At 32.9% G+C, this 27,466-nt stretch overlaps 5 protein-coding genes across 6 annotated transcripts; all 5 read left to right on the top strand.

The window, feature by feature from the left end:
- Positions 1–1,490: 1,490 nt before the first annotated feature.
- Positions 1,491–4,689, top strand: LOC106651441 (cholesterol 7-desaturase). The gene is made up of 7 exons (XM_023460337.1): positions 1,491–1,660; positions 1,936–2,006; positions 2,113–2,336; positions 2,768–2,934; positions 3,116–3,285; positions 3,372–3,550; positions 3,617–4,689. Exons 3-7 carry the CDS (start codon positions 2,247–2,249, stop codon positions 4,229–4,231), a joined length of 1,221 nt encoding a protein of 406 aa, XP_023316105.1. The 5' UTR covers positions 1,491–1,660; positions 1,936–2,006; positions 2,113–2,246; the 3' UTR covers positions 4,232–4,689.
- A 680-nt stretch (positions 4,690–5,369) lies between these two features.
- On the top strand, positions 5,370–6,916 carry LOC106651291 (cell growth-regulating nucleolar protein). The gene is made up of 4 exons (XM_023460349.1): positions 5,370–5,552; positions 5,642–5,774; positions 5,876–6,225; positions 6,304–6,916. The coding sequence occupies exons 2-4, from the start codon at positions 5,650–5,652 to the stop codon at positions 6,813–6,815; spliced, it is 987 nt and encodes a 328-aa protein (XP_023316117.1). The 5' UTR covers positions 5,370–5,552; positions 5,642–5,649; the 3' UTR covers positions 6,816–6,916.
- A 98-nt stretch (positions 6,917–7,014) lies between these two features.
- On the top strand, positions 7,015–10,980 carry LOC106651465. Its single transcript, XM_014369983.2, has 6 exons — positions 7,015–7,369; positions 8,033–8,263; positions 8,347–8,792; positions 8,870–9,486; positions 9,554–9,695; positions 9,783–10,980. Exons 2-6 carry the CDS (start codon positions 8,164–8,166, stop codon positions 10,155–10,157), a joined length of 1,680 nt encoding a protein of 559 aa, XP_014225469.1. The 5' UTR covers positions 7,015–7,369; positions 8,033–8,163; the 3' UTR covers positions 10,158–10,980.
- A 482-nt stretch (positions 10,981–11,462) lies between these two features.
- Positions 11,463–13,904, top strand: LOC106651292 (U4/U6 small nuclear ribonucleoprotein Prp3). The gene is made up of 4 exons (XM_023460338.1): positions 11,463–11,785; positions 11,945–12,767; positions 12,842–13,199; positions 13,290–13,904. Exons 1-4 carry the CDS (start codon positions 11,642–11,644, stop codon positions 13,687–13,689), a joined length of 1,725 nt encoding a protein of 574 aa, XP_023316106.1. The 5' UTR covers positions 11,463–11,641; the 3' UTR covers positions 13,690–13,904.
- Positions 13,905–14,503: 599 nt separating this feature from the next.
- Positions 14,504–27,450, top strand: LOC106651674. 2 transcript variants are annotated; one of them, XM_014370302.2, is made up of 14 exons: positions 14,504–14,685; positions 14,825–14,883; positions 14,981–15,271; positions 15,355–15,677; positions 15,749–16,019; positions 16,157–16,234; positions 16,305–16,532; positions 16,607–16,768; positions 16,840–16,934; positions 17,010–17,205; positions 17,370–17,486; positions 24,923–25,501; positions 25,874–26,214; positions 26,412–27,450. In XM_014370302.2, exons 3-14 carry the CDS (start codon positions 14,996–14,998, stop codon positions 26,533–26,535), a joined length of 2,790 nt encoding a protein of 929 aa, XP_014225788.1. In that variant the 5' UTR covers positions 14,504–14,685; positions 14,825–14,883; positions 14,981–14,995; the 3' UTR covers positions 26,536–27,450. The 2 variants fall into 2 exon arrangements, with proteins under 2 accessions (XP_014225788.1, XP_014225786.1); XM_014370300.2 differs by having other exon boundaries at positions 17,010–17,232.
- Positions 27,451–27,466: the final 16 nt, after the last annotated feature.

The raw sequence follows: 27,466 nt of genomic DNA, 5'->3' as shown, positions 1-27,466 counted from the left end.
AATTCTTCAAAGATATAACAAAGAAAACTTTTTTCTAAATCATCTTCAGAAATCGCGTACGATCTGTCAAAGTTGAAATTTTAAAAAAATACAGAGAGAAGTTTTCCTTTTTTCAGTGAAAATGAATTTTCAATCTCATACAGAAAAATTGTCAATGCTCAATCAAACTATAAAAGTATATTTCATCAAAGATACCCATGAGTGACACCTTGAAAGTAAATATGACATATTTTTGTTACGATGAATTCATACTTCCGGAAATGCTAAAACCACTTTAAATAAAAATAATTTGATTTGAAAAATATTTTGATTAACTAAGATAGAATAATCTCAACACAATAACATTAAAAAGTAGCTTTTTAAAATGATTTCGAAATAATGCTATAAGTATTCCGGTATTTTTTTCAAGATAGTTATCACCAATTATTAAAATGTTGGCCTATCAAAGAATACGATTTACTTTTATGCTACACCTTTTATCATTTTTAAGGGGCTTGGAGGTTATGAATATGATTTTTGAAAACAAAATTTGTATTTCTTATCAAATATAACGTGAAAAATAATTGTTCAAATACTTTTTCAAAGTCACGTCATAAAAGAAAAATATTATGCAGAAAATGAAAATAGAATTTTGAGACCTATAAATTCATGATAAATGGACCTAGTAGGTTTGAATTTTCATTTTTTAATTTACTCTTAATGAGAATGCATTTAACTTTAATTTCGATTTTGGGCATTTTAGAATTGACGTTTCTTTATCCATCTTTTTTGCTAGGTGTTTTCTCGTTTGCTTCATTCCTCTTTGAAATATAAAATTGTAGCAATTATAGAATTGTTTTTTATACTTAAATTTTCTGGAAAATGTTTATTTTTTGTCGTTTCTTTTTTGAAATATTGTCATACACAAACTGAACTGAAACTGGATGCAAATATTTAAATCTTTTACATTTTTCCGTGTACATTAAAAGAGACGAAAAACATCCAACGTTTTTTAATCACAAAAAGGTTCCTTTGATTCTAAAGAAGTATTGAATAAATGTAATAATAAAAAAAAAGTAAAATTGCAGCAAAAGTTACACCTATGACACTTAAGGTGTGCATTCATTAGTTTAAAAACTACAACCTTACCAAATTTCAAACTCATATCTTCATTATTGCCAAACTTGCAGTCGTTAAAATATTTCACTTTTCAATTTCATGTGTTCACGGATACTTATATTAATCGATATAGCTGAAAGACATTATCACCATGCGGTCTTTAAATGTACACACACAACATATACAATACTAGTAACTTTCAAACGCGCTTCAAACATTTTTCAGTCAGTTTCGAAAAAGTTGCTATTTTGACCGTTGATGTCACTTTATTACGTTTTGACTCGAGTCAAAAGTCAGTGGACCAATCAGAGGCCGAATAGATTGGCTTCACTTTTAGGATCATCATTATTTTAAGAGAGGAAATAGACTTTGGCTTTCCCTACTACAGTCTTCTAAAACTAAATTTGGTGGTAGCTTGATCAATTTGTTGATTGATTTATGAATAATTATCGTAAACGTACTGGTTTAAAAAGCCTTCAACACTTACATAAATTCCTCGAGTTAAAACCGTTAAACCATATTTGAAAAAGTCTATTTATCTCAAATAAGAAACACCGGTGATGTAATTATATATCTTATTCTATCTTTTGAAATTTGATTTTGATAATAGTATAGGTTTGGTAACGATTGACTTTCAAAATATTGTTTCTAACTGCTAATAGTTATAAAGTCGACATCTTTTAAAAAAGATCATGAAATTTTAAAGATATTTTAAAGATCATGAATAGTTGTTAAAAATAGCCCTAGATTGATAACTTTAAGAGTTTAAAATGATTAAAAAAAAAAATTCTTGGGATTGTAAAAAGAAGCAATACATGGAGTGTTTTATTATTTTAGTAAAGTGAAAAAGGGCGTCTCATGCGATTGGCTACTTTTCCGCGTTACATCTCTCGAGGACTAAGGTTGATGTAAGTAGTAAGCCGAGCGACTTGTTCTGCTTCTCTCTTTAGATCAGCTTTCAATCCCTCTTTTCCTCACTCGCATCTCCTCACTACACTTTCCATTTCGCTAGAGGCGCGCGCGCGCACGCGCTAGCCCGCAGTGTATGTATACTAGCACCTCTTGCAAATGCCGGCCGGTTAGTTAGTTGACCATCGTCTTGATCAGTATACGGGCAACAACGAGCGACACTCGCCACTGCGACCAACATGTACGCCGAAATCTGTGCCACTACCGGTCTCGCCACTTTTCTCATCCTACTCTATTGGATTTTTTTCGGCAAAATCGTTTGGAAGAGCGTAAGTTTCTCCGAATGATATTTAATCATGCGTTCCATCGGCACAAATCATTTTTTCAAGCACTTTTTCTCATTCGACTATCGATCTTATTCAAACTGTAGTTTATTGTATTTCTCCCTGGAGATGCTGAAGATACGCGTAAAATATATGAAATTGCTAAAATTGTTGAATTGCCATTAAAGCAAACGATCGGTTTAATCACTTACGCATTACACCTTGCATATACCGTGTCGTAACGAAGCAGCGCAAATGATGCTGACAGTAGTAAAATATGAGATTCAGATACAATTTCAAAGATGCAATTATGTTTCTGGTAAAAATAATTTTTTGCGCGCTCAATTTCACTTTCACATAGAGTTTATTTTCATGGATGATTTAATTTCGTTTAAATGAAGCATCAAATTGACACTAGCTTTATTGACTCTTTATAGAATGTGTCGCTAGGAAGTAAAAGGTCTATCATGAGGAAGCACCGGTCAATCGGAAATATACCTCCCATTTATCCTAACGGCTGGTTTGCGCTCGCTCAAAGCTCAGAAATAAAAAATGGACAGGTTAAACAAATTGTCGCGCTTGGTGAAAATTTTGCAGTTTACAGGTAAGTTCAGCCATTGTTATTAAATAATAAACCAGTAATAAATAAGGCATCTAACTTATAAATCTATCCGCTGTCCTCTAATTTGAATAAAATTAATTAAAATGTAAAGACAAGTGAAAGATTTGTATCCGTACGTTTGAATGTTGCATTGATTAAAGCAGCATGAAAACTTGAATTACAGAACAGAAAAGGGTATTGTACGAATCGTAGATGCGTATTGTCCACATTTGGGTGCGAACATGGGCATAGGTGGCAAAGTTCGAGGCGAGGATCTCGAATGCCCATTTCACAGTTGGCGTTTCTGCGGCGCAACTGGTAAATGCACTTACATACCGTATGCGAAAAAGGGTGGTAAGTACAAATGTTCTCGAAATATTTTTCACGGTTATATACATTAATTAAATTTTATGTAAGATGTTTGAAACTTGTCTTTACAGTACCTGACGTTATAAAGGCAACTCCGTACGAATGCTTGGAAGTAAATGACTTGATATTCGTATGGTACCATTCGGATAAAGAGCCACCTACCTGGTGGCCGGAACCAATTGCACAGATAGCCAATAGGACTTGGACGTATCAAGGGTATAACGAATTTTTCGTTAATTGCCATATTCAAGTAAGATACACAAGGCTACGATAGCAAATATTCAACGCCGATATTTACAAGTGATTTTTGTCACAGGATATACCAGAAAACGGCGCCGATTGGGCTCACTTGACAGCGGTTCATGGGCCGTCCATATTGGATTCTTATTTGTCAGAAGCAGTGAAACATTCTTGGACCGATGCATCTTGGACAACGAGAAGCGAGGAACTGGAGGCTGACAGCGGCGACAAATCTGCTTGCTGCATCCCCCCGACTCCAGTAATCAGCCACAAGCACATAGCTACAAGCTGCTTGAAGCACAACTTGATATTATTCAACAAATATCACATGATGGAAATAAACGTCAAAGCCAATCAAATAGGACCTGGTTATGTAGAGCTCCAGCTTCAAACCAAGTTCGGGCCCATGTGCATCGTTCAAACTGTCACTCCGGTTGGGCCGTTGCAACAGCGAGTGACTCACTTGATGTTTTCCCCTTTACTTACATCTCCCTATGCCAAACTTGTTATGCTTGGCGAATGTATAATGTTTCAACGAGATGTTGATGTCTGGAATCACAAAAAATACATGGATAAACCAATGTTGGTCAGCGAAGACAAAAACATTAAACATTTCAGGAGGTGGTATAAGCAATTTTACAGTATAAGTAGTCCGACCTATGAGTCTGCAAAGGATTCTCTCGAATGGTAAAATAACGACAAATTGTGCAACATACGAGTGATTGTCGTATGATTTGCAATCGATGTACAGGTCTTTACACGTAAAGAATTATATTGGACTAAATTTTAGGATTAAAACTAAAGACTGATTATATATAAGGTTTATATATTTAAGAAAATGTTTCTATTTTTAATATTTTCTGACTTTCCCGAAAGTGTATCTCAGTTCAGATAAAATAAAATTTTTCTTGATAATTCAACTGAAAGTAACATTTTTGGCCTCCTGGCTAAAACAAAAATGTTTCTTTCCGTTGAGGGATTCAAGAAAAGTATAATACGCATCGTGGGAGATAAAAAGAGCCTCAAAGCACATGTTCGTCAACCTAGGCGAAGCAGAGGTTGACAATTAACATGTGATTTGAGTTTTTTTTACCTCCCTTGGCCAATAATCTACCATTAATTTTTTCTGTAACTACTAATCTTATTCTTAAAAAGTTTTATATGGTCTAAGACTTCAGTTTTAAAAATTAATGACTTAATTTATTTTTATTTAAAATTGTATTATAATTATTTATATTACTATTGTAAAAGAAAATAATCTTAAGCTTTTCGAGTATTAATAAAATATTTAGATTAATAGCTCAACACATAAATATTTTGTGTAATTCATTGACACAAACAGTTTCACTTCATAATTATTATTTATATGAATTTGTAAGATGATATAAACTAACGAGGAGACCACATGAGATACAATACACAAATCTTCAATTTTTTTTTTAATATTTTACTGAAGAAAAAATACTCATTTATCCTTTTAATTTCAAGATTTTTAATCATTTTTTTGGTCATATTGTTCAAATTTAATTGGAAGAAAAAGGTAACAGCAACGAAAAAATCTTACCATTAGTCAAACAATACGTAAATCTACGAATTTTTTCGTTGCATAGAACAGTACTTTTTGAATAGCTCTTTGAAGAATTAAAATTTTATTTTGAGTCAATTGTTGTAGCCAAAACAAAATATCTCCATAACTGCATTTATTATTTGATCACAAATGACAAAATTCAAATTTAACCGCCAAGCGCATGATCACACAGGCCGTGGCTTTTTCTGCTGTCGAGCCCAGCGGCCTGCGGATGCGGTGCGCCATGCGGTATTATACACTTACCATATCGTATAGTGTAGCCCGTAAGGCACATGTTTGATTTCTAGCATAATATTTCATTTGGTGCTCAGAAAGGCACGTGTTCCTTGAGTAACAATAACAATTTTTGACTATACAACCATTCGTTAATGTCAATTACTTCAAGTTGTTGTGTTTGATAGATTTTGTTTCTGCTCATAATTTGGTAAACATACATTGACTCAGTTTTAATGTACACAATTATTGAAGATATTAATGATTTCACTATAAATGAATAATTCGTTTTTATTACAGCTTTCATAATGGTTGTCTTTACTTGTAATCATTGTGGAGATTCTTTACAAAAACCCAAGGTTGCCAAGCACTATCAATTTGCTTGCCGCAAAGGCATATTTCTTACCTGTGTCGACTGTCATAAAGATTTTTAGTGAGTGAAATGTTAAAAGCATTTTTTTTTAAATTATTAATTATTCATGTTTTATAATTTTCACCTGCTTTAACTAATTTTTTTTATGATTTGATTTCTAGTGAAGATGAGTACACTGCACATACAAAGTGTATTACAGAAAATCAACGTTATGGTGGAAAAGATTATGTTGAAAAACCTAGTTGCAATAAAGGAGAAAGAAAACAGCAAGCGTGGTTAGAAATTGTACATAATGTGCTAACGAATACTCCTAATCTCTCAGGACCTGAAAGAAATTTTTTGAATTCCATTTCAAAACATGAAAATCTACCTAGGAAGAAACCAAAATTTTTAAATTTTATTCGTAGTGCATTTGGTAATCGTTTTAATATGGCAGTTGTTGACTCAACATGGACTAAAATGGAAAATGCATTTAAAGAAGCAACAGCTGAAAAGACTGTAACTTCACAACGTAAGTTATATAGACATATTAAAAGTATAAAAATAACTTTTTGATACAATAAATATAAATTTGATGAAATCGTTTTAGAAAATAATGGTGCGCAAATCCAAGAAGATAAACAAGACAAAGTAGAGAACTCCAAAGATAAAGATAACAAAAAAGAGAAAAAAGAAAATAAAATACTTGCGACTGAAAATGACAATACTGAGTTATCTCAAATCAGTAACGGAGTTGAAAGTGAAAATGTAAATGAAGTTGAAAAAGAGAGTAAGAAGAAAAATAAATCTAAAAAGAGAGTGCTAGAAAATAATGAAAATGAAAATAGTGAGCCATTGAAAAAGAAAAAATTAGAAAAGGAGGCTGAAAATATTTCTGTGAATGAAAATGACAAATTTAGTTGGAAAAATAGCATTTTAGAAATATTAACAGCTAAAGGTGAAATTACCAAAAAAAAACTAAAAAAGAAAGTGATTGCTCTTTATTTAGAACAATTTCCAGATGCTACAAGTGAATCAGCAGACTCTAAATTTGAAAAAAAACTCAGTAAAGTGTCAGGTATTTCAATTGCAGACAAAAAAGTTACTTTAACAGAAGTATAACTTATCATATTAATTATATTAATTATACACTCCAACATCGAGAATAAAAATCCATATACAAAATAATTTCTACCTTATAAATAAAAGGTATTTTTATAAAACGCAAATTAGAAATTATTTAATTTTCCCTCCTTAGTCCTTTGCCGCAGGTTATTATTACGCGCAAGCGCGAATTGTTATCATTATAATTTTAATGAAACAGGCCTTAATGTAGCTGACAAAAAGTATTGCACAAGAAAAACAGGATCATAGATTCGCAGCGTCTGTCATGCTATGCATTATGCCAGTAATGTAAAATAGTAGTACACATATTCACCGATACGTTACACATACAAATACACCTACTTTGCAAATACTCACGTACGTTCTCGCGAGCTATTTTTCTTATATCGATTCTGCTTCAGCATATATGAGTTTGCAAGAGAAAGAGAACTGGACTATGTGTCATCAGTCAAGCTCGCGCCACACCTGCATTATAAAATAAATCTACCCAAGGACCAGCATGCAGATGTTGAAGATTTGTTACTCCTTCAAAATAAACTTACACTTCTGTGGTAAGATTTTCGATATTCGTAAGGTTTTTGAATATCACGCGTATTCACAAAATCGAATAGCATCCTTACATGACAGACTGTACAATGTAAACTTTTAGACAAGAATTCATACACCACACAATTTCCTTCAATGTAGCTTTCAATAATTTAATAATAATTTCTATGAAATGTCCACCATATATATTTATAAACGAGACGGTATCAATGATGCTTACAAGTGTAGGTTAAAAATCATTATCATGAAGAGTACTCATTTCTGTTGACTGATGATTAGTCATAACTGATTTAAAGCCATTTCTGACATTTAAATGTCAAAATTTTATGATAAAAGATGAATTCAGCAATTTGCTTATGATTTCATAACGAAAAAGTAGAGAATAAAATATGATAATCAACATAAGACTCACTGCAAAAGTAAAAGTTAATTTTTTTCGTTATGAAAAATATGTTTGAAAATATCATCATTTCCAATTTTAATGCACATTTTTTGCATTTTTATGATTTTTGAACATAGACAAAAGATTGTATATAATATTATATTGTAATTGATTATCAAAAATATTTAAACTTTAGCACTTAATATATTCTTATTAAATCATTTCAAAGCAAGAAAAGGATTATTTTAAGCATGCATTTAATTGAATAAAAAATTTTTGGTTTCAGATTATTTGTATTTCAAATGCTAATAATATGCATGCTATTTGAACCAAAGATATTAAGATCTTTCATAAGATGATCTTAGATTTAATTTGGAGGAAAAGTAGAAGAAAAAGGAAAAGACATTTCAATTCAAAATGTTGCAAGCTGTTAGATTGCTCACGGAAATGGCAAGAACCTCAGATGACAGGTCACGAGGTGAGACTGCTGCGCAGTCTTCAACATCTAGCTTAGAAGGTAATATCTTTAAAAAAATAAAAACTACAGAAACCAATTTTAAAAAAAAAAATTGGAAATCAGATTTTTTATTCAAATTTCAGCACCTGTACTTTTTCGTGAAATCCATAAAAATGGTTGGCTGCGTCGTACAGATACAAAATCTGAACGCGAATCATCACGTTGCTGGGCAGCTTTCTGCGTGCACGACGATGCCGATCCACGAATCGAAGGCTTTATCGATCAAAAACAAGCCAATACACATTCTTCAGTTTGGTCACAATCACTACGAAATGCGCTGCATTTATCACCCACACTTTGTGCTACTTCAAAAAATGATTATGAATTTTGCATCAACTTCAGCGATGACAGAATAATGAGATTGGCTGCTCCAACTTATCAAGCTATGTTAGACTGGGTGCAGGTGATAACAAGAAAACTTACTGATATGAAAGTACTCAAGCCAAAAGAAAATGTATACTCTAAAGGACCCGAGAGGATAGCTACTAGAGATCCTACCAGCCCACTGCCACCCCCACCACCTAATTTGGTAAGTTTTTTAATTAATTTACCTAGAACTAAGTTCTTTAAAGTTATATAATCGATTGATGAATAAAACCTTTTCAGGCTATGCGTAGTCAAGAAACAGGAGCTACTTCTAATGCGCCAGCTATTTTTACATTCGATGATGTATTCATCATTGAAGCATTACCTCAACGCAGAGCTAGTTTTCGTCAACCTACAAGATCCGCACCAGCAGTACCTCGTGCTGGTACAGCAACCGGTACAAGTACTTCAGCTGCAAGTAGCAATGATACAGTCAATAATTCGGGCTACGAAAGTGTATTTCTGGCTTCTTCGTCCCATACAATGAATGGTGAAAGTCATTCTCGATCTCGATCCAACGGGGCTGTTGGATTAAGTAGATCACGCAGTTCGAGCGATGAAGGTGAACAATATGCTGCATTGATAGAGTGTCGCAGCCGCTCGGATAGTAATCCGGAAGCGTCTACATCGTTTGCAACTTCTTCGTCCACATCGTCGTCGTCTTCGAGATCAATCAATCCGAGCCGTTTACAACCACAGCAGCAGCAGCAAATAGCGAGGGCCCAATTGACGTTAAGAGAACATCAAGTTATGCAATTGCGAAAAGAAATGGGACATCCGGCCGGTGTTAGACTTAAACTTGGCAGGCGAGATTGCAAAGATGCTATTGCTTTTGTTGATTGTTTTGGTGCCGTATGGTAAGATTATCACCCATTAAAAAAAAGCTATGCTTGCCCAAATATGCATTCATTTATTTTGTCATAGGATTGCTGGTTGGAAACACAAGGATCATCCATTACTTTACAATGTTTTACACATCGGAGATTTAGTATTAAGTATAGCTGGAGTTACATTAACTGGAGCTAGTTCAATCAGAGAAATATTGAAAAACTATACGTTCCCACGTGTTAGTACAAAATTTGCTCTATAAAATTATCATAATTTCGCTATTTTAAAAGTATTAATTAGTTAATTTTGTTTGTTCCATATCCAGGTAGAAATGATAGTCAGGCGTTTGCCACATGGTCGCGTTACTACCTTGACCCGAAGGAGCGAGGAAGAAAATTTTGGTCTCGATCTGAATGGCAGCAATGAAGTTGTCTCTGTATCGCCGACTGCACAAGCTCTCGTATTATCCGCCCGAGCGAATCCGGCCGATCCAAGTGCAGATGTGGGTGCAACAGTTAGTTGGACACTAACCGAAGTTAATAATAAACCGTTAAATCTTTACGAGCCAAGCGCGAGTGACCGGTTGAATGGTGGAGTCGGTAGAGATGTATCCGTAGTGTTGCAGCCCAGTGATTTAATGAATGGTTTAAAAAAAAAATTGCGAGGTGTACGTGGATGGAAAAATTTTGTAATGCCATGAACGGTTAAATTTTTATTGAAAAATCATTTTCAAACCATCCCATCAAGACTGTTTAGCTTGTAAAAATTTATTTTGAATCAGTCTTTTTACCAAAAATTTTATAAATGATATAACAAAAAATAGATTGAAGTTTTGACGAGAGATAGCGATAAGTATACACAAGCAACGTGGTATTTTATAAAATGAAATAAGTTACTTTTGTGATAATTATTTTAATAAAATTACCTAGAATTCAACAAATGTAGTTTATCTAGATAATTTGTCTTAAAACTGAAATAAGGTAATTTAAAATTTATAGTTTATGTAATAAAAAACAAATTTGAGTATAGGAATAACGATAGTATTATAGTAAAATATCCGCTTCTGAATGAAGATTGTTGTAACTTATACAAGTAGTTTATGTTATCATATATATTTTTTTAAAAACTATTATTATTTTTACGATTATTATTTATTTAATAAATATATTATCACAGATTTATTAGTCATAAAACAAACTTTTCATTTGAAATGAAACTGTTAAGCAAATAAACAAATCAGTTTCTTGCAGAATAAAAACTAATTTTTGAAAACTTCTATTATATTATTAGTTATAATCGAAGTTTATAATCTAGATAGTTATAACAGGATTTTTTTAGAAGCGGTGATTATATTTCTTGTAAAATCATTTTATAGTTTTATACACTTAGTAATGACTAAAAGTATAGAATTTGAACTTTTGTATGTAATGGCAAACCAGAAAAACAGTCAGATTTTTGTAAAAGATTTGAAATTTATATTGTATATTTACGAATAAAGTAAAAAATGTATATAAATTTATGAATCAATTGGACTTGAAAAATTATTTCTGCCCTTAAACTACCATAATCGTTCTTTCTCATTTTGAGAATGCAAAAAATTTATTTTTACCCTCACATTTTACTCATTTGTTTTCGGAATTGATATAGTTATTTTCCAAAATTTTGATTGTTGTTCATCTTTTACTGTGCCGACACAATATCTAAACTATAGCATTTTTAATCGATTTAAAAAGTATTCGATATTTTTTGAAAATTCATAGCAACGCACGATGATTTGTGCACTTCATTTTGCTTATTATTATATTATTATATTATAATATAACAAAAGCTACAATGGCCTTCTATCCCGGCACATGGAATTTGAATATAATCATTCATTCAGTTTTAGTTCAAAAATTTAAAAATATTATCACTAAAACATCGTAAAACAACTTGACTTGCCCTCTGGTGTTGAGATTGACTACGCCGTGTCGCTAGTCGCATTGCAGTGTGCTAAAACATTCTCTCCGCCCTACTATAATTCCTATGCTCGACGCTTTTGGTGAATCTGGCGGCGGCGCTGACTTTGCTGCCAGCATAGTGATTAGTGAATAACCCTGAAGACACAGTCGTCGTGCCGCTAACTGCCAAGCTCTTCACATATCACAACATTTCGTTCAACAACATACAAAAAATCTTCTCACCATGTCTGTTGCAGTAAGATCCGCCAAAGATAAAAACAGAAGTAGAATCAGCGATAGGGACAGAGAAAAAGAACGAGAAAAGACAAGGGATAAAGATAGGGATGCTAAAAGACGTAAATTATCCGATAACTCTAGTTCTACGAAGGTAAGTTGTTTACAGATGTACAATCACAATTTTTACTTTCTCCTTGTTTTTTACATGACTTTTAATTTCTATAATCTCCATATTTCACTATTAATTTCTATATTTTAATACGTACTATGCACATTATTTATAACCTCTACAATAATTTCTATATTATAGACGACAGACGTTGTGGCTATTGCCCATAAACAAATAGAAGAAAGGAAAAAAGCTTATAATCATAGCAGTCAACCTGTTAGAAAGGACTTAGATGCTGTAAGGCCCTTTTTAAAAAATCAATCTGCTTTAGCTACTATGGGAGCAATGTACAGCCAAGGTCTTCTTAGCAAATCAGATATTAAATCTTCTGATGAGAGAGCAAAGAAAATAGCAGCTCTGCAAGCACAAATTCAAAGTAAGCTCAACAAAGCTGGTATAGGTAACAATTTGCAAAGTGAGGATAAACCTAAGCCTCTGATTCTTGATGAATCTGGTAGAACTGTTGACATAACTGGCAAAGAAATTCAGCTCACACGAGTCGCACCTACATTGAAAGCAAATATTCGGGCCAAAAAACGTGAAGAATTCAATAAAGCTCAAATGCATGATGCCAAAGGTCCAGAAGAATTAGCTGATACACACTTTTTTGACAATAGAATAGGATTAAAAGCTGCTGTTAGAACTAAACGAGCCCTCAAACTGAATGAACCAGGTAAATATATTCAAATTGCTGACAGGGTCCGCATGAAGGCTCAATTAGATAGATTACAAAATGAAATCAGTCAAATTGCTAGAAAAACTGGCATTAGTTCTGCGACAAAGTTAGCCTTAATCGCACCTAAAACTGAAGCTTTGAGTGAAGAAGTACCTAATGTTGAATGGTGGGATTCTGTTATTTTACAAACCGATTATGAGAATGCAGATAGTAACGACATTAATGAAGTTATTAGAGTTTCTACTATAACTAATCTAGTTGAGCATCCTGCTCAAATGAGGCCTCCAAGTAAGTGTTTGAATATATTTTTGTTCCTCAAAAAAAAAATTATTTTTAACCATGTTTCTAATTTATTTATTTAGCGGAACCATCAAAGCCTATGTATATGCCTGTATTTTTAACAAAAAAAGAAAGAAAAAAATTAAGAAGACAAAATCGTAGAGAAGCATGGAAAGAAGAGCAAGAGAAAATTCGTCTTGGTTTAGAACCACCACCTGAACCAAAATTGCGTATTTCCAATTTAATGAGAGTTCTTGGTAATGAAGCAGTACAAGATCCAACGAAAATTGAAGCTCATGTTAAGCAGCAAATGGCAAAGAGACTAAAGGCTCATGAAGATGCAAATGCAGCTAGACGACTAACAGCTGACCAAAGACGCGAAAAGAAAGCCAGAAAAATCAAAGAAGATACTTCACTTGGTGTTCATGTTGCTGTGTTCAGGTAAATTTGTTTTGCTTCTTTACTCAATAAATAAATATAATCAATAAACAGTCAGGTCTTAAAACATAAAATACATTTGTATAATTGCAGAATACGTGATTTAATCAATAATGCCTCCAAAAAATTCAAAGTCGAAACCAATGCTAAACAGTTATATCTCACTGGATGTGTCATGTTGTTTCGAGATTGTAATGTAGTTGTCGTTGAAGGCGGACAGAAACAACTAAGTAAATACAAGCGTCTGATGTTACATCGCATAAAATGGGAAGAAGACCAAGTTAAAGATACTGATGGAAATGATGTACCTAACAAATGTGTTTTGGTTTGGGAAGGTACTTGTAAACAACGACATTTTGGAGATATCAAATTCAAAGTATGTCCAATTGAAAAAATGGCTCGAGAACACTTTAAAAAACACCAGGTTGAACAATATTGGGATTTGGCTTATAGTGGTGCTGTTTTAGATAATACAGAAGACTCAATCATTTAAAAATTAAAATAACAATAACATTTAAAAAATATTTTTTTAATGTTCGTTGCACTGATATTCTTCTGAATGTAGATCCAAAATACGATTATTTTAATTGAAATAATTTAACCGTTGTCCATTCTGTTCCAATTGAATTATCAATTATATGTAAATATGTATATTAAGAATTTGTATAAATAAAATGCACTGTAAATGCAACTTATTTCTCATAATAATGACTGTTGAAACTTTCTTATTTCTATTAAGGCTTTCTTTTAATTCTATTATTTGATTTAAATGTTTCTAAAAATGACATCGATTCATGAAATTTCTAAAAAATTGTATAACTCCACTATTAGTGATTAATTAATATAAATTATAGGGAATAAATAAATTGACATTAATTCATTTAATTCAAAGGGACATTTTCTTTGTGTAGTTTTAGAAAATGAAAAATATGCAGAATAATTTTATAGAAGAATAATGTTGTAGAGTATGGAAAAAACTAACGACCTTTTTTTAATATCGGTCCCTTGCCTTATTTATGTTGCAAAAATTATGCACAGGATTTTCGACCTAGAATTTTCCAGTTTTTTTCTTAAAGATTGCTGTTATCGTAAAATATTTTGAAATTTCTTTTGTTTAATTATGCGTGTGCAGCTTTTAGTATTGAATTGATATACCTTTTTTCGTGAAAATTATTTTCTGAAGTACCATTTAAACATTTCGCGCAAGTATTTAAGTTAGGAATATCTAACCTCAAATTATTCACGCATATTCGCTATTCACCGAAGCACACAACGTTAACTTTATATGCCATCACACGCCTAAACAACGAAATCTGTCACGTACAGCAACTGAGTGTATCATCAGAAGTCAAAAAGCAATGCAACAACTAACAAGTCATATACATACTTTTTTCAAAAGCTAAGCTTTCTAAGTATATGTCAAACAAATTTTGACGAGATATTTAAAATTTCTTATATCAAATGGATAATCTTGATTCACATTAATGCAGTGAGTATTTCGTTGCGTAGTTTATTTATTCATCAAATAGATACGGACATGATAACAATATCGTGTGATGATGCATCGCGAACTTTCGTTTGTAGGTGTGTTTCCGATGGTTTACATTCGTTTTTTTCTATTTTTTCAGATTTTGTTCCTTGTGATATCTCATAGAGTGAGTTTTTAAATGATGCCATTTGAAAAAAAGTGAGTTATTCAATTTTTTTAAAAGCTGTTTTTTTATGTGCTGGTAGCACCACTTCATTGACTAACTTCTGTTTTTTTTTAATCCATGGAAATTTAGCTAATAACAGCAAACATGAGTGACGATAGTGAAGAATCATCCAATGAAGAATATTGGGATAACTTGGATAAAAGAGCTGATGTCCCTCTCAACAAATACTCCAAATCCAGTATAAAGTTACTAATAAGTAGTTTAAAACGTTTGTTAAAACTTGCAAACGAATCATATAAAAAGAATAGTATGGAAGACGCTTATGTATACTACAAAAAATGGATGAAACTTTTGAATTATATAAAAACAAAAGAAAAATTGGACAAACATACAGTGGCTCAATTTTGTCCAACAGAAGATGTGAGTTTTATGTTCATTAATTAGATAGTAGTTAGAATGAGTTAAAATTACAGTTTTATTGGTCACACTTTTTTATATTTTAGATAGAAGAAGCTATAAAGATTTTTAAAGCGGTGAAAATGAAACTAAAAGACAAACTTAAAGCTGATGAAAAACTTAGAAAAAAAGAAAGGCAACGTAAACCAAATCCTCAGTTAAATACAATTGTTAATCATGATGAAAATTTAGGAGAAAAGTTGATACAGAATAAATTGATTGAAATGGAATGTACAGAATTATTCAAAAAATTAGAAAGTAGTAAAGACAAAGTTCTTATAATTGACTTGAGAAAAGATGATGAATATAATTTGGTGAAAATAAAGAATTCAAATGTTATTCATTTACCAGAAAAGTCCATAAAAGCAGAGTGAGTTAACATTAACTTGATAATTTAGATGTAATAAATTTTTATAATTATTTAAATTACTTATTCAACAGAAAAAAAGTAAATGAGTACATATCTGACCTCAACAAAGAAGCTGAATTGAGATTCAGAGCTATATTTTTAACAACAACAATTATAGAGCTAATTGTACTCATGGATACTAGTTCTGATACTATCAAAGCAAATACCCCTTTAAGTTGGTTCAGGAACACATTAGGTTCATGTGAAGAAACTCGTCAGCAGATAGCGATACTGAAGGGAGGATTTGCAGAATGGGTAGATACTTTTCCGCATATGGTTATCAGATCCTCTTTTCCAAGTAATGTAAGTTTGAAAATAAAATATTATTAACAACAACTATGACTTGAACTACAGCAATGTGAAGAAATAATCTTAATTTTTCATTTATTAAAATAACAATTAAAATTTATTTATTAAAATAACAATTAAATTTTTTTCAGAATACATCTCAAGATAGCGATTGGGACAATATTGATTTTCTACCAAATGGAACTTTAATTAAACAAAATAAGTCTACTGTAAGTACACAATATCACAATAAGTAAGAAAATTTTGTGAATATATGTAAAATTATGACGATTTTTGTAGGACTCACAAAAAACATCGATTAATAGCAATACAATTTTTACGAATAGTCATACTTTTCAACCATCACCTGTGTTACATAATGACTCCATGGGAATTAAAGCTAAAAATTATCCAGAATTTAGTGCTCAGGCTGATGTAAGCAGTAATTTTCAACCCTCGCCTGTGTTGATTAAAGACTCTATAGGAATAAAAGCAAAGAATTATTCTGAATTTAGTGCTCATAATGAAGTAAGTATTACTGAAATAACAAATTTTATATTAGTCTTGCACATTTACCTATTTATTAAATTTCTATTATACAGAAAAACAACCAAAAAAATAAATCACATGACACTCCATATTATGATCGATCATTGAAGCCAAAAGCTACTTTTAAAATCGAAAAAGAAATAGATAAGTTACAAATAAATAAATCTTGGGATAGAGAGCAGCATGTTGTTGAAAACAAACTTTCGGAAAATAAGGTAATTGATTTCAAATGAAATACAATATAAAAGTAAAAAAGTACTCATCAATTTTGGTGAATTTATTGCAGGGCCATACACAAGTATATATTGAAAAAAAAATTTACCCAACGCTAGATTTTGGATCGAAAGTTCCTAAATCTCAAGTTGTGAAATCAGATAATCGGTAATAAAATTATAACTTCTAATCGAAATAAATTTTTTAGAGTAAAATATTAATTAATTTATATTTTTTTTTAAGAAAAATAAACAAAGAAAATATTCAGTATCCTTCAAAGCCAATTGAACCCGCACTTCTCTCAGGACATAAAAAACTGCCACAAAAAATGGATATTGACGAACAAACAGAAACGATTCACAGAGAACCTTTGAAATCTGAAAATAGTAAGCCTGTCAATCCAGGATTGAAAAGGTCCCATTCTAGTCCTAATCTTCAGGTAAAAAGGCTTAAGACCAGCAATCATGTAAATATCGCTTTTTCTTTTCTTTTCTTTTTTACACCCTTTTGAAGTTATTTCTCTGAATGCTTTTGGCTTGAAATTGTACATTCCAAATAACAGAGTCAGTTTTTAATCATTTTGTCTTGACTTCTTTGATTTAGAAATTGCAAGATAAGCCAATAATCGACAGAGGATCAAAACCAACTGTCACCAATATACCGAAAATAAATCAATTGGATAGAGAAGCGCGTTTTGAGCCCGTTTATGGTGCACAGAGGGTGAGTAAAGAGTATTCATATATGAATATATTATTAAAAAGATGGATTTAGGGTAACATATTTTTATTATTATTTTTGTTTGACAATTTTTATTTTAGAACCAAATGTTTTCATGCAAATATATATTTTATATATTTTTTTTGTGATCCTTTCAATTCAGAGTCTTGGTTACATGCGCAAAAATCAAACCAAAAAGGAAACAATTTATGGCGGCAATCTGAGCCTTTTTTATCGTATATTCTTTTTCAATGAACGATGAATTCCCCATAAAAAATAGATCGATAGATATCTATGATTCACTCCAATCAGTCTCGGTGTTTTTTCATCATGGAGCTCTTTTTCTTGTTTCAACGAATAATACACCACAAATAATCCCCTTTAATTACCGTGAAAGCAATTTATATCAGACTCGAAATATCGTTCTATAGCTGCGATGTATTCTTGCTTATAAGGTCTATAATCGTAATATATCTATATTTAAAAAAAGCAGAGCGTAAAAAAATCAGTAAAATTGCAATGCATCAGTTACATTTAAATATGAATGAATAATTACATAAAACTGTAAAAGATAATATTATGCCATTCAATTTCAAAGATCGTTAATTATTTTAAAAATAGAGAACAAATTAAACAAAAGATGTGATCCGAATAAAAAAATTCAGTACTAGTCAACATGAAAATGATCGTATCAATCGATATTGACTAAAGTTTATACCAGCATAAAAAATTAGTTATTCAGATTAAGTACGTGTGCTTGCACCACTGGAAACCGAAAAATAAAACATCGGTTAATCGTGCTGAAAGCGCAAAGATTGACTTTCACATAAATTGTGTACCCTCTTTCTGTCTGTGTCAACGGGCATAGACGTAACGTTATTTTATTTGATGGCATTAATTATCCGATTTGTTTATTTTACATTACCTACGCAATTTACTTTCGAAAAAGTACTACTCACGAAATTTGCAAAAGCTTCACGCAGCCGGCACGTGTAAAGAAGTGATATTTGGCAAATCAATATAAACGCGATGCGATAACAATCGTAATCGTTCTTACTTTTTTTAAACCTTTTATTTTCTCTTTGAAAATAATAAATTATCGTTCGTAAGAATATCACGGTAGACCAAACGTCGTCGGTCAGTCAAGATATTTATATCATTTGACATTTTTTCGTAGGAAGAGCTCTCTTATCGCTCATTAGTGCGATAAAATACCTTTTCCGAAGGTACTTTGAAAAATCGTCGATGATCATTCATAGGAAGAAAACTCGTTATTTTTAAACAATCGAGGCTTTTTGATGGCATTAGTGACAATCATAAACCTATGTGCATTTATCACGTTTGATATTTCAAGCAAAGCAATATGTGAGTTCTGGATGTGTATACTATAATAATATGTTAAAGTCATAAATATTTTATTATGCAACAATATAAGAGTTGTTCTAGACTCTAATTACGGATTAAATTCGAAAACTTTTGGCGTCATTTTTTCACAGTTAATCTAATTAAAAAGAAAATCTCATCAACTTTTGACGTCTCCCGAGTGTCGACGTCATATAAGAAGATTAAATCGATCAAAATTTTGTTAATAGATTTGTAAGGCTTTCTTTTTCATTTTTCAATCTTACAATTTTACAATCTTGCAATCATGAAGCTCCATTATAGTTTCTTCAAATGAAGTCTTCGATCCTGTTGTTGCAATGAGAAAGGAAGAAAAATCCAACGTCATCGATTGATTGTTTATCTTAAATATTTTATCAGTTGTTAAATAACATTTTTTTATTCGAACTTTCCAGAGTAAGACAGCTGATATTTAAGAGCGATAAGTCAGGCTTGCTATGAATCTCGAGCTTGCAACTCTCTCTCGGGAGAAATGTCATTTTTCTCATAGGAGATAGACTTGCGTAACTCGAAGTCACTGGTGCGTACACATGTTTATCTATCGATTATGATGCACAATTAATAAATTGACGATGTTGATGCCGATGATGCGTGCTATTGACACGTTATCGATCCGTCTGTATATATATAACACGAAACGAAATTGAAAAAATAAATAATCACGGCTCTTCGAGCTTTTTATCGTCCATCGCATATTTCAATTAAATTACCGAATTATATTCGCTGGTTTGGCCTTATCAGCCTTCTAATTTCATCAAAAATCGTTACGCTTCGATTTTATTGTCTTTCTCAAAAATGCGTTATTAGGTGGAATGGATGAAATCGCAAATAGCGATCTTTACCTCAGCCATATTAATATCCGTACAAATAGTGGTTTAATTATTTTTCAAGTAGCTAGGTAAATTTTCGCAGGTTCGACTTTTATTCGACATTCGGCAATAACAGATCAATTAACAGCGAACAGCTAAAAATGCATCGATGACGATTGTAAATGACGTTTCTTGTTCTTTTTTTATGCGCTGCTTTCCATCGATGATGATGATGTCGTAGTCGCTCTCAGACAACGTATAACATCGGTGCACGCGTCGTTGAGTGACGTATCGAAATTCATACACATACGCTCAATTTATTTTTTTTACACTTTTTTTCTACTCGACTGCGTGATTTTTGCCTGTTTGAGCAAGTTTTTTTTTTAAACATTTGCTCGTGTTAAATATAATTATTTTTCGTGATACAATAAGCTGATCGATTAAAATCGACAATTAACTTTTGTCAAACAAGAAAAAAATGAGTAAAAATAAGGTCATAATTTTCATGCACAAAGAAGAAACACATTGAGCGTTGTTAAACCAAATTAATACTACGAGACTTGCGTGATGATTTTTCACGAAATATTTGCCAGAGCTTTTGACGCTTTCGCACGTGTCCGCAACGTCATTCTGTTTTTTTTTATTTTCACGACGATCTTAACCGTGTATACTTGAATACATGCAAATAACTGAAAATCACCTTAGTGGCATTTGACGTGTCTAGAGCCCGTTGCTTTCTGCAAAAACCTATTAATACACTAATGCTCTTTTTTGTCATAAAATAAGACACTTGCTCATTATATAAGTCACGACGAAAAGGTAGCCACGAACGATATAGCAACGATAGATATGTTACTGGCAAAATTCGTATTTAGGCAAAAGCAACGCAAGGAGCCTAAATGCTTAGGCAATAGTGGAATTTTCTTAAATGGGAATTTCGCCTGCAAAATGTTCATGAAGTGTTTCCTCCGTGCTATTTCCGGTTTCTTGCAAATTCTCAGATGCTCAATAAGTGTGGCCGATACTAATCCATGTCAAATTTACTGTAAGTACGTGTGAGACAAGTGCAAGCACCATTTGAAAAGTATCCAGTGATTTTTGCGATTTTTGATCACATCAAATAACTCAATGGCAACGGACTATTCTTGTTCCACTTTTCTGATTATACAACTCTTAAAGTAAAAAGATGAAGCGTTTGAAAATTTGAGTGGCCCCTTCGTGCGCAACAAATTCTCTGCTGTATTATTGCAAATCTAAAACACATTGAAAGACTTTTTTAAATGTACTTTCATGAGTTTTTTGGATAAAATTTTTTCATATAAACCTAAAAGTGATTTTTCCCCTCTATGCGCGTTTTCATTCAACCAATATAATCTTTTTATACACCTGGATCGTCATTTTACCTAGAAACTTCATATTTAAACCGTAAGAAAACAACTAGGATTGCAATTAAGCAAAGTTTACTAGATGCTCGACAGTGAGTTAGCAATTTGCTTGACGATAAATTATTGCTATGCTTGTTATCTATACGGTTCATTTCAATTATGTGTTTTACGACTTATAAAAAAAAGAAATCGAAAGCGAAGCAATTTACATATTAAATAGAATTATGATTAAAGTACAAAATCTATTCTCTCTCATTTATTTTCTCATGAATACTATATCTACGACCAATATTCAGTAGATATTATGCTTGTAGCAATGATTAAGTCATAATCGAACATCAACAAATAGTATTCGTATTGAACTTCATCTGCATGCTAGTAATAAACCTCAAATTTGCGCGCACGTTTAAAAAGACCATGCTGAAGCCTAACTGCATTCACACTATCTAATTGTAAAATGCAACTTGAAGTCAAACATGGGCTTATCGATAGATTCCAGTCAAAGACCTTGTCATACTAAGTCAAGGCTTCATCGTTAATGAGGAAGTTCAATCATGCGTGGAAAAATATGAAGATCGGTTGATAAACCAACATAATCTATCGATAGTAGGCTTAGAAATTCTAATTCTAACAAATTAGGATTGAAGAAACATGAAATAATATGATGCATTACATTTTAGTTTTACGTGATTGTAATTTTTAACTATTAAGTTTATATATTAAGAATTCCTGTCACTAGACTAGAAATTAAAAATAATTTGAAGTTATTTCGATTTAATATTTATATAAAAATCCTAGGGATTCTGAAGCTTTTGAACTGATAAAGTTAACAAGAATGTTCGAAAAAGTTAACGGTCACACCCTGTCCTCAGAGCAATATTGGTCAATTGAGCTTAATTCTTCACTGCCGCAACAGCGTGCATACATTCCAGAATCATTAAAATTCCAAAAAGAATATCGTACGACGACGATACTCCCTCATACGATCAGTACGTACGTACGAAAAAAAAATACATTTCGTCAAGTTGAATAGGAGTGAGAGTCTGCGTGCATACTTACGTATGTCAAAGGCATTGGTGCTTCCTCTTCTCCTTTCTCGCGTAAACGTATGGGCGCGCGTGTGTGTGTGCGCGCGTGTCCCCCCACCAATACGAAGAATCGCGATAATTTCCTTATCACGTGTCGCGCCGATCCGAAAGCAAGAGTGAGAGAACCGCCGCCACATTAGGCTCGTGTAATTTTTCCAGACAGTTCATAGCGAGTCGCAGTGTCGAGCAGACCGATACAGGTTTCTACAGTGTCTTGTTCGATTTTTTTGGCGATATCGCTAACCGGCTCGAAGTATCTTAATCTAATCGATTTCAGTTTTTGACAATTTGTTGTTGTTTTTCTAATTGTGCGTGCTTACACACTGATAAAAAAAAAACATGGTGCAAATCAAATTTTTCAACGTCGTTGATAAGCGCAATCCAGTGAGTAGAAACGATTTTTTCCTCAACTTTATTCTTGTCGCGTATTAACTGTCAAAAGCGTCATTATATCATCCGAAAGCGTACTGTATGCATACCTTATTACGCACGGAACAAAAAAAAAATAAAATTTTATTCATGTTTAAAAAACTGAGTATCTCGTTAAATAATGTTAAGTAATGTACAGAGCTCCACATCCTCTGTACAATCTGCATGTATGTGTGTGGGCGTAAACAGCCACAAAATGAGTCCATTGTAGTAATAAGTAACATTCCAATGTGCTATTGATATTTTTGTGATATACATAACATTCCGCATACTGAAAAAGCCATTGACAATTATTATCATTAAACTAGAAGGCAAACACTTGTAACGATGACAGGTAGAGCTATGTAATAATATAAACACGAAAATGTTTCCATTCGTTTCTCTTTCTTTCTCGATCTAATGTATTTTTTTCTACATATCTTTTCCACGATTATAATAGTATTTGTACATAATTAAGTCCGTGATTCGTAAAGCTATTAAATAGAATTCACCGACACACCCATCTTTTTTCTGCCGTAGTTAGATGGAAAAATTCGGTGAGCAGCAGGTGATTGCGATCTTGACGTTTCATCTTAGACACATAAATATATACTTATATCCGGATGTGTACTTAATAAGCAAACGGCAATATTGACGAAATCTCGGTCAATCTAACAAATTTCGTAACGCGTAGAAAGGGTTGCTTGCGCGTGCCAACCGAGAGAGTTCGTAAACCTTCGACCTCCGTAACCTTCACCCTTGAAAAGAAGAAGCCGTTGTAATGAAACTGCACACGCACGCGCCTGCAATGCATATACTTAAACTCATTACTGTTTTGTAATCCAATAGTTACACATTAGCCGGCGTCGGCTGAGCTCGTGTGTATATTTACATTATGCTATATCCAAGTTGCAAATTTATATTTTATCATTTTAAAAAGGTGATAACCTCGTTACGAATGATTCTTCTTTTCCTTCAGATTCTCGTGTGGAATTTTACAAGCGATAGATTCGATAGATATGTCCTATATATATTATTGTCACACGTGCCTTCAAAAAACTGAACCACAACGATATAACAATTAAGATTGTAATTGGAGGCGGGAAATTTTTTAGATATGACCGACGGTCTCGTGCGATCGCGGCCGATTGATAAAATATTTCGACAATAAAAGATTATCAAAGGAAGAGCGAAATTTTACATGCTTAATGCTTATTAAACTGATTTCAATAGCGCTATTCAATCTATTTATTACGGATTACTCGTCACGTTTGTTAAGTCAATACAAAAAAAACTTCCATTTCCTTCCATTATATAATTGGAATTGAAAAATGTATAATAATAACATCTTTAATTTGTATAACGAGTATTTTTGAATTGAAAACTTTCGTAATTAACACAACATTGAAACCATCTTCTAATGTGGATGATTGGTAAAGTCCCCGAACTCGTTTGAGGGGAAAACCAATAAGTATGTAAATTTCGATGGTCTGCATAAATTATTTACACATTTTGGTCTTAGCCTACAACAAAACTTCATAAAAATTAAATAATCGTATACAATATCCTTTAATAGTTTAACCAATTCATAAAACTAATTTCTCGGAAACAAATCATAGATGCATTGTACATCTTACCAAACAGATATTTATGAGAAAAAATAACAAGTAGTCAGCGAACTCTTACCCGAAATTCCCAACTATTTTGACACATTAAAATCGCGTGTAGCAATGATCTTGAATTTAGACATCAAAATATTGTAAGCATACCTGTAAATTTGCAAAATAGGATAGTCCTTTGCAAAAAACTTTTTAAAAAATCCCGATGACTAAGCTGTCAATAATATGAGTATATTTTTCAATTAAAAATACTTGTATTGATAGCGTTTCAGAAAACCCAACTCAACGTAAAAAAATGTTTATTACTCAACCAAACTTTCAGTTTACAATTGAATTTTTTTTTATTCTTTCGAATCGACTCCTCTTTTAAATCACTTTCAATCCTTGAATGTATTTACTTATTCATAGTAATATTATTGATATTTAAAAGCAAATTATCTTATGAAGAAAATTCACGAAATTCCTTAAATTTTAACGAATATCATGTTTTAAATAAATGTGTAAAACTTATAAATAGATACACAAAAGAGATAATAATTAAGAGCTATCGCGTGTGGAATATTTCCGTAATTCGATATTGTATACCTGAGGAATGTGTTATTGATATCGTATACTTGCGTGTACTCTGCGAATGTGTAACCAACGGATCAAAAATAGAATGAAATGTTTAATACATTCCATATAGGTATGAGTTACATGAATATTAAATGATGATTTTTTGCTTCACAGCATCCAGGCATAACTGGACTGAAGAATTTAGGCAACTCGTGCTACATGAACAGCATCGTTCAGTGCTTGAGCAACACCGAGCTTCTAGCCGAGTACTTTATCAAAAACTGTTACATGAACGATCTGAATCGCAATAGCAACATCAACAACAACAATAACAAAACCAGCTGCTCGGCCTACGTAGCCGAGGAAGTAGCTCAGGTCATCAAAGCGCTATGGCGTGGACGCTACAAAAGCATCTCGCCGAGGGACCTCAAAGTCGTCGTGGGCCAGTATAAGCTCCAATTCGAGAGCTACGATCAGCAGGATTCCCATGAATTCCTCATGTTCCTGCTCGACTGGATGCACAACGACCTCAAGGCCGACCAAGTAACACCATCGATCCACGAGATTCAGAGTGTGGCTCAAAAAGAGTGGGAAAAGTCCATGATGGGCAAGAGCTCCATCATCTCGGAACTGTTCTTTGGTCAGCTAAAGTCGACCATCACGTGCATGACCTGCGAACAGAAGAGCTCGACTTATGAGACTTTCAACAGCCTAACCATGTCCCTGCCGGGGACGAACAAATGCGGTCTTGACGTAAGTTTTCAATTTAATACATAATCATAAGATTGACACTCGGTGTGACTTGGCGCTGCGTGCGAACGGCTTATTGTTATAACTCGGCGAGGCATTATGTACGTGACGTAATTTCGGAGCAAAAAATGAAGAAGAAACATACGAGCTCGCGCACACATCGTGAATATATTTGACGACAAAATATATTCGCGTATTACATTATCTCTCGCTGGCAAATGCTCCTGATATATGGCACTTGCTACGGCTTATAATAATAAATCGTTTCTTTCTCTCTTTTGCTGAATCATGAGTCAATACGGACGCGCACTACATGTATACGAGCGAGTATAGTAAGTACCCACGAAATTCATTTTTACTTTTTATCTTTTCAAGGACTGCGTGAAGAAATTCTTAAGCGGCCAGAAAGTGTCCGAGTGGAATTGCCCGAACTGCAAGGTACCGCGCGATGGTATCAAAAAGTTTGATTTCGCCCGCTTACCGGCCATCGTCGTCATCCATCTCAACCGATTTGGCGAAACGGGGGGCTGGCTCGAAAAGAAAAACACCACTGTCGACTTTCCGCTGCACAATTTCAATCTGCGACCTTATCTGGATGGAAATGAGACGCATGGCAAGCGCTTCGCCAACTACAATTTGTACGCCATGTCCAATCACTATGGTACTATGGACGGTGGACATTATACGGCTTATTGCAAACACGGACATCAGAACAAGTGAGTGTAACACTATTGACTTCCGAGTAGCTATTAAGTTATGTTCAGTAAGAATGCACAATTATTTTTCTCGCAGCCTGATTTAATTGATCTTGAATAATTCAATGAAAACTATATCCTGCATTTTTATAGCGTTATTTTTGACGTAAAAAAAAACCTAAAAAACGAATGTTATATCTTTTTTGTCTATCTTTTAGGTGGTACAAATATGATGATCATACGGTAATGGAAGTACCAGCAAGCGACGTGAAAAACCAGAGCAACAGCGCATACCTGTTGTTCTACTCCGCTGTCTCATCAAATAACTACCTAAACAGCTAAAATCAGCTCAAGGCACTTGAGGTGCACAAGCCTCTGCAATAACCAGAGGCTGGTAAACAAACCCACAACACCTGCCTTAGATTGCTGGTACGATGGACCCGGCCAAGCAATCGAATTTGCAATTCGGAGACGATTGAAAAAGCCAAAATCTATGGGAATCTATCAGTTTCCTCGAGGTTCTCGAGGCTTCAAAGACACGGCGATGTTTGCAAAAACTTTGTTATTATACAAAGTTGAGAAAGAAAGGAACAGGACCAACTCGCTTGCGGCTCTGTTTCTTGAAGCAAGATGAAAACGCGGGAGTAAATGACGCGATGACAATTCTTTAGATATCGTTTAATACATTTGTACAAGAATGTAAATATATATTTATATATTACATACGCGCGTGGTTTAAGCAAGTTAATTGTTTTCTGCCCAAGGGCATTGTTTGTTGCAACGATTTAAAAGTATGTAGCTGCGTCGCTCAGTGCTTTACATGGTATTTTTGTTATATATTTATAATATAGATATATATTGTATATACATTGTTACACAATCAAATAGCATTTCAAAAAAAATCTCATGATATTGTTTCAGTATTGCATTTATAGAATTTTTTTGCGATGTGTTTTGGAATTGCAGAAAAATATTTCCAATGCACTGTTTTATTTTCTCAGATCGGGTATCTCTTTTATATAGTTTTTGAAAATTATTGTACATAGTCTCAAATGAATGAACTAGAATGACAATTGTAAATATATATGTGTAATTAACTCAATTCAAAGGAGATACCCACTTTTTAAATTACATCACATATGCATTTGATCTTGAAAATTATCATGTTTATTTTACTCTTTACAAATAGCAATTTGATATTTAGGCTGTAAGTCACAGGCAACTTTTTATTGAATAATAAAAGATAAACAGTTAAAAGTCAATGTTTTATTCA

This window comes from Trichogramma pretiosum, unplaced genomic scaffold, assembly GCF_000599845.2.
Source record: "Trichogramma pretiosum strain Unisexual culture from Peru unplaced genomic scaffold, Tpre_2.0 scaffold59, whole genome shotgun sequence".
Taxonomy (NCBI): domain Eukaryota; kingdom Metazoa; phylum Arthropoda; class Insecta; order Hymenoptera; family Trichogrammatidae; genus Trichogramma; species Trichogramma pretiosum.
Note: the sequence above shows the minus strand (reverse complement) of the source record. Positions and strands in the feature narration are given on the sequence as shown.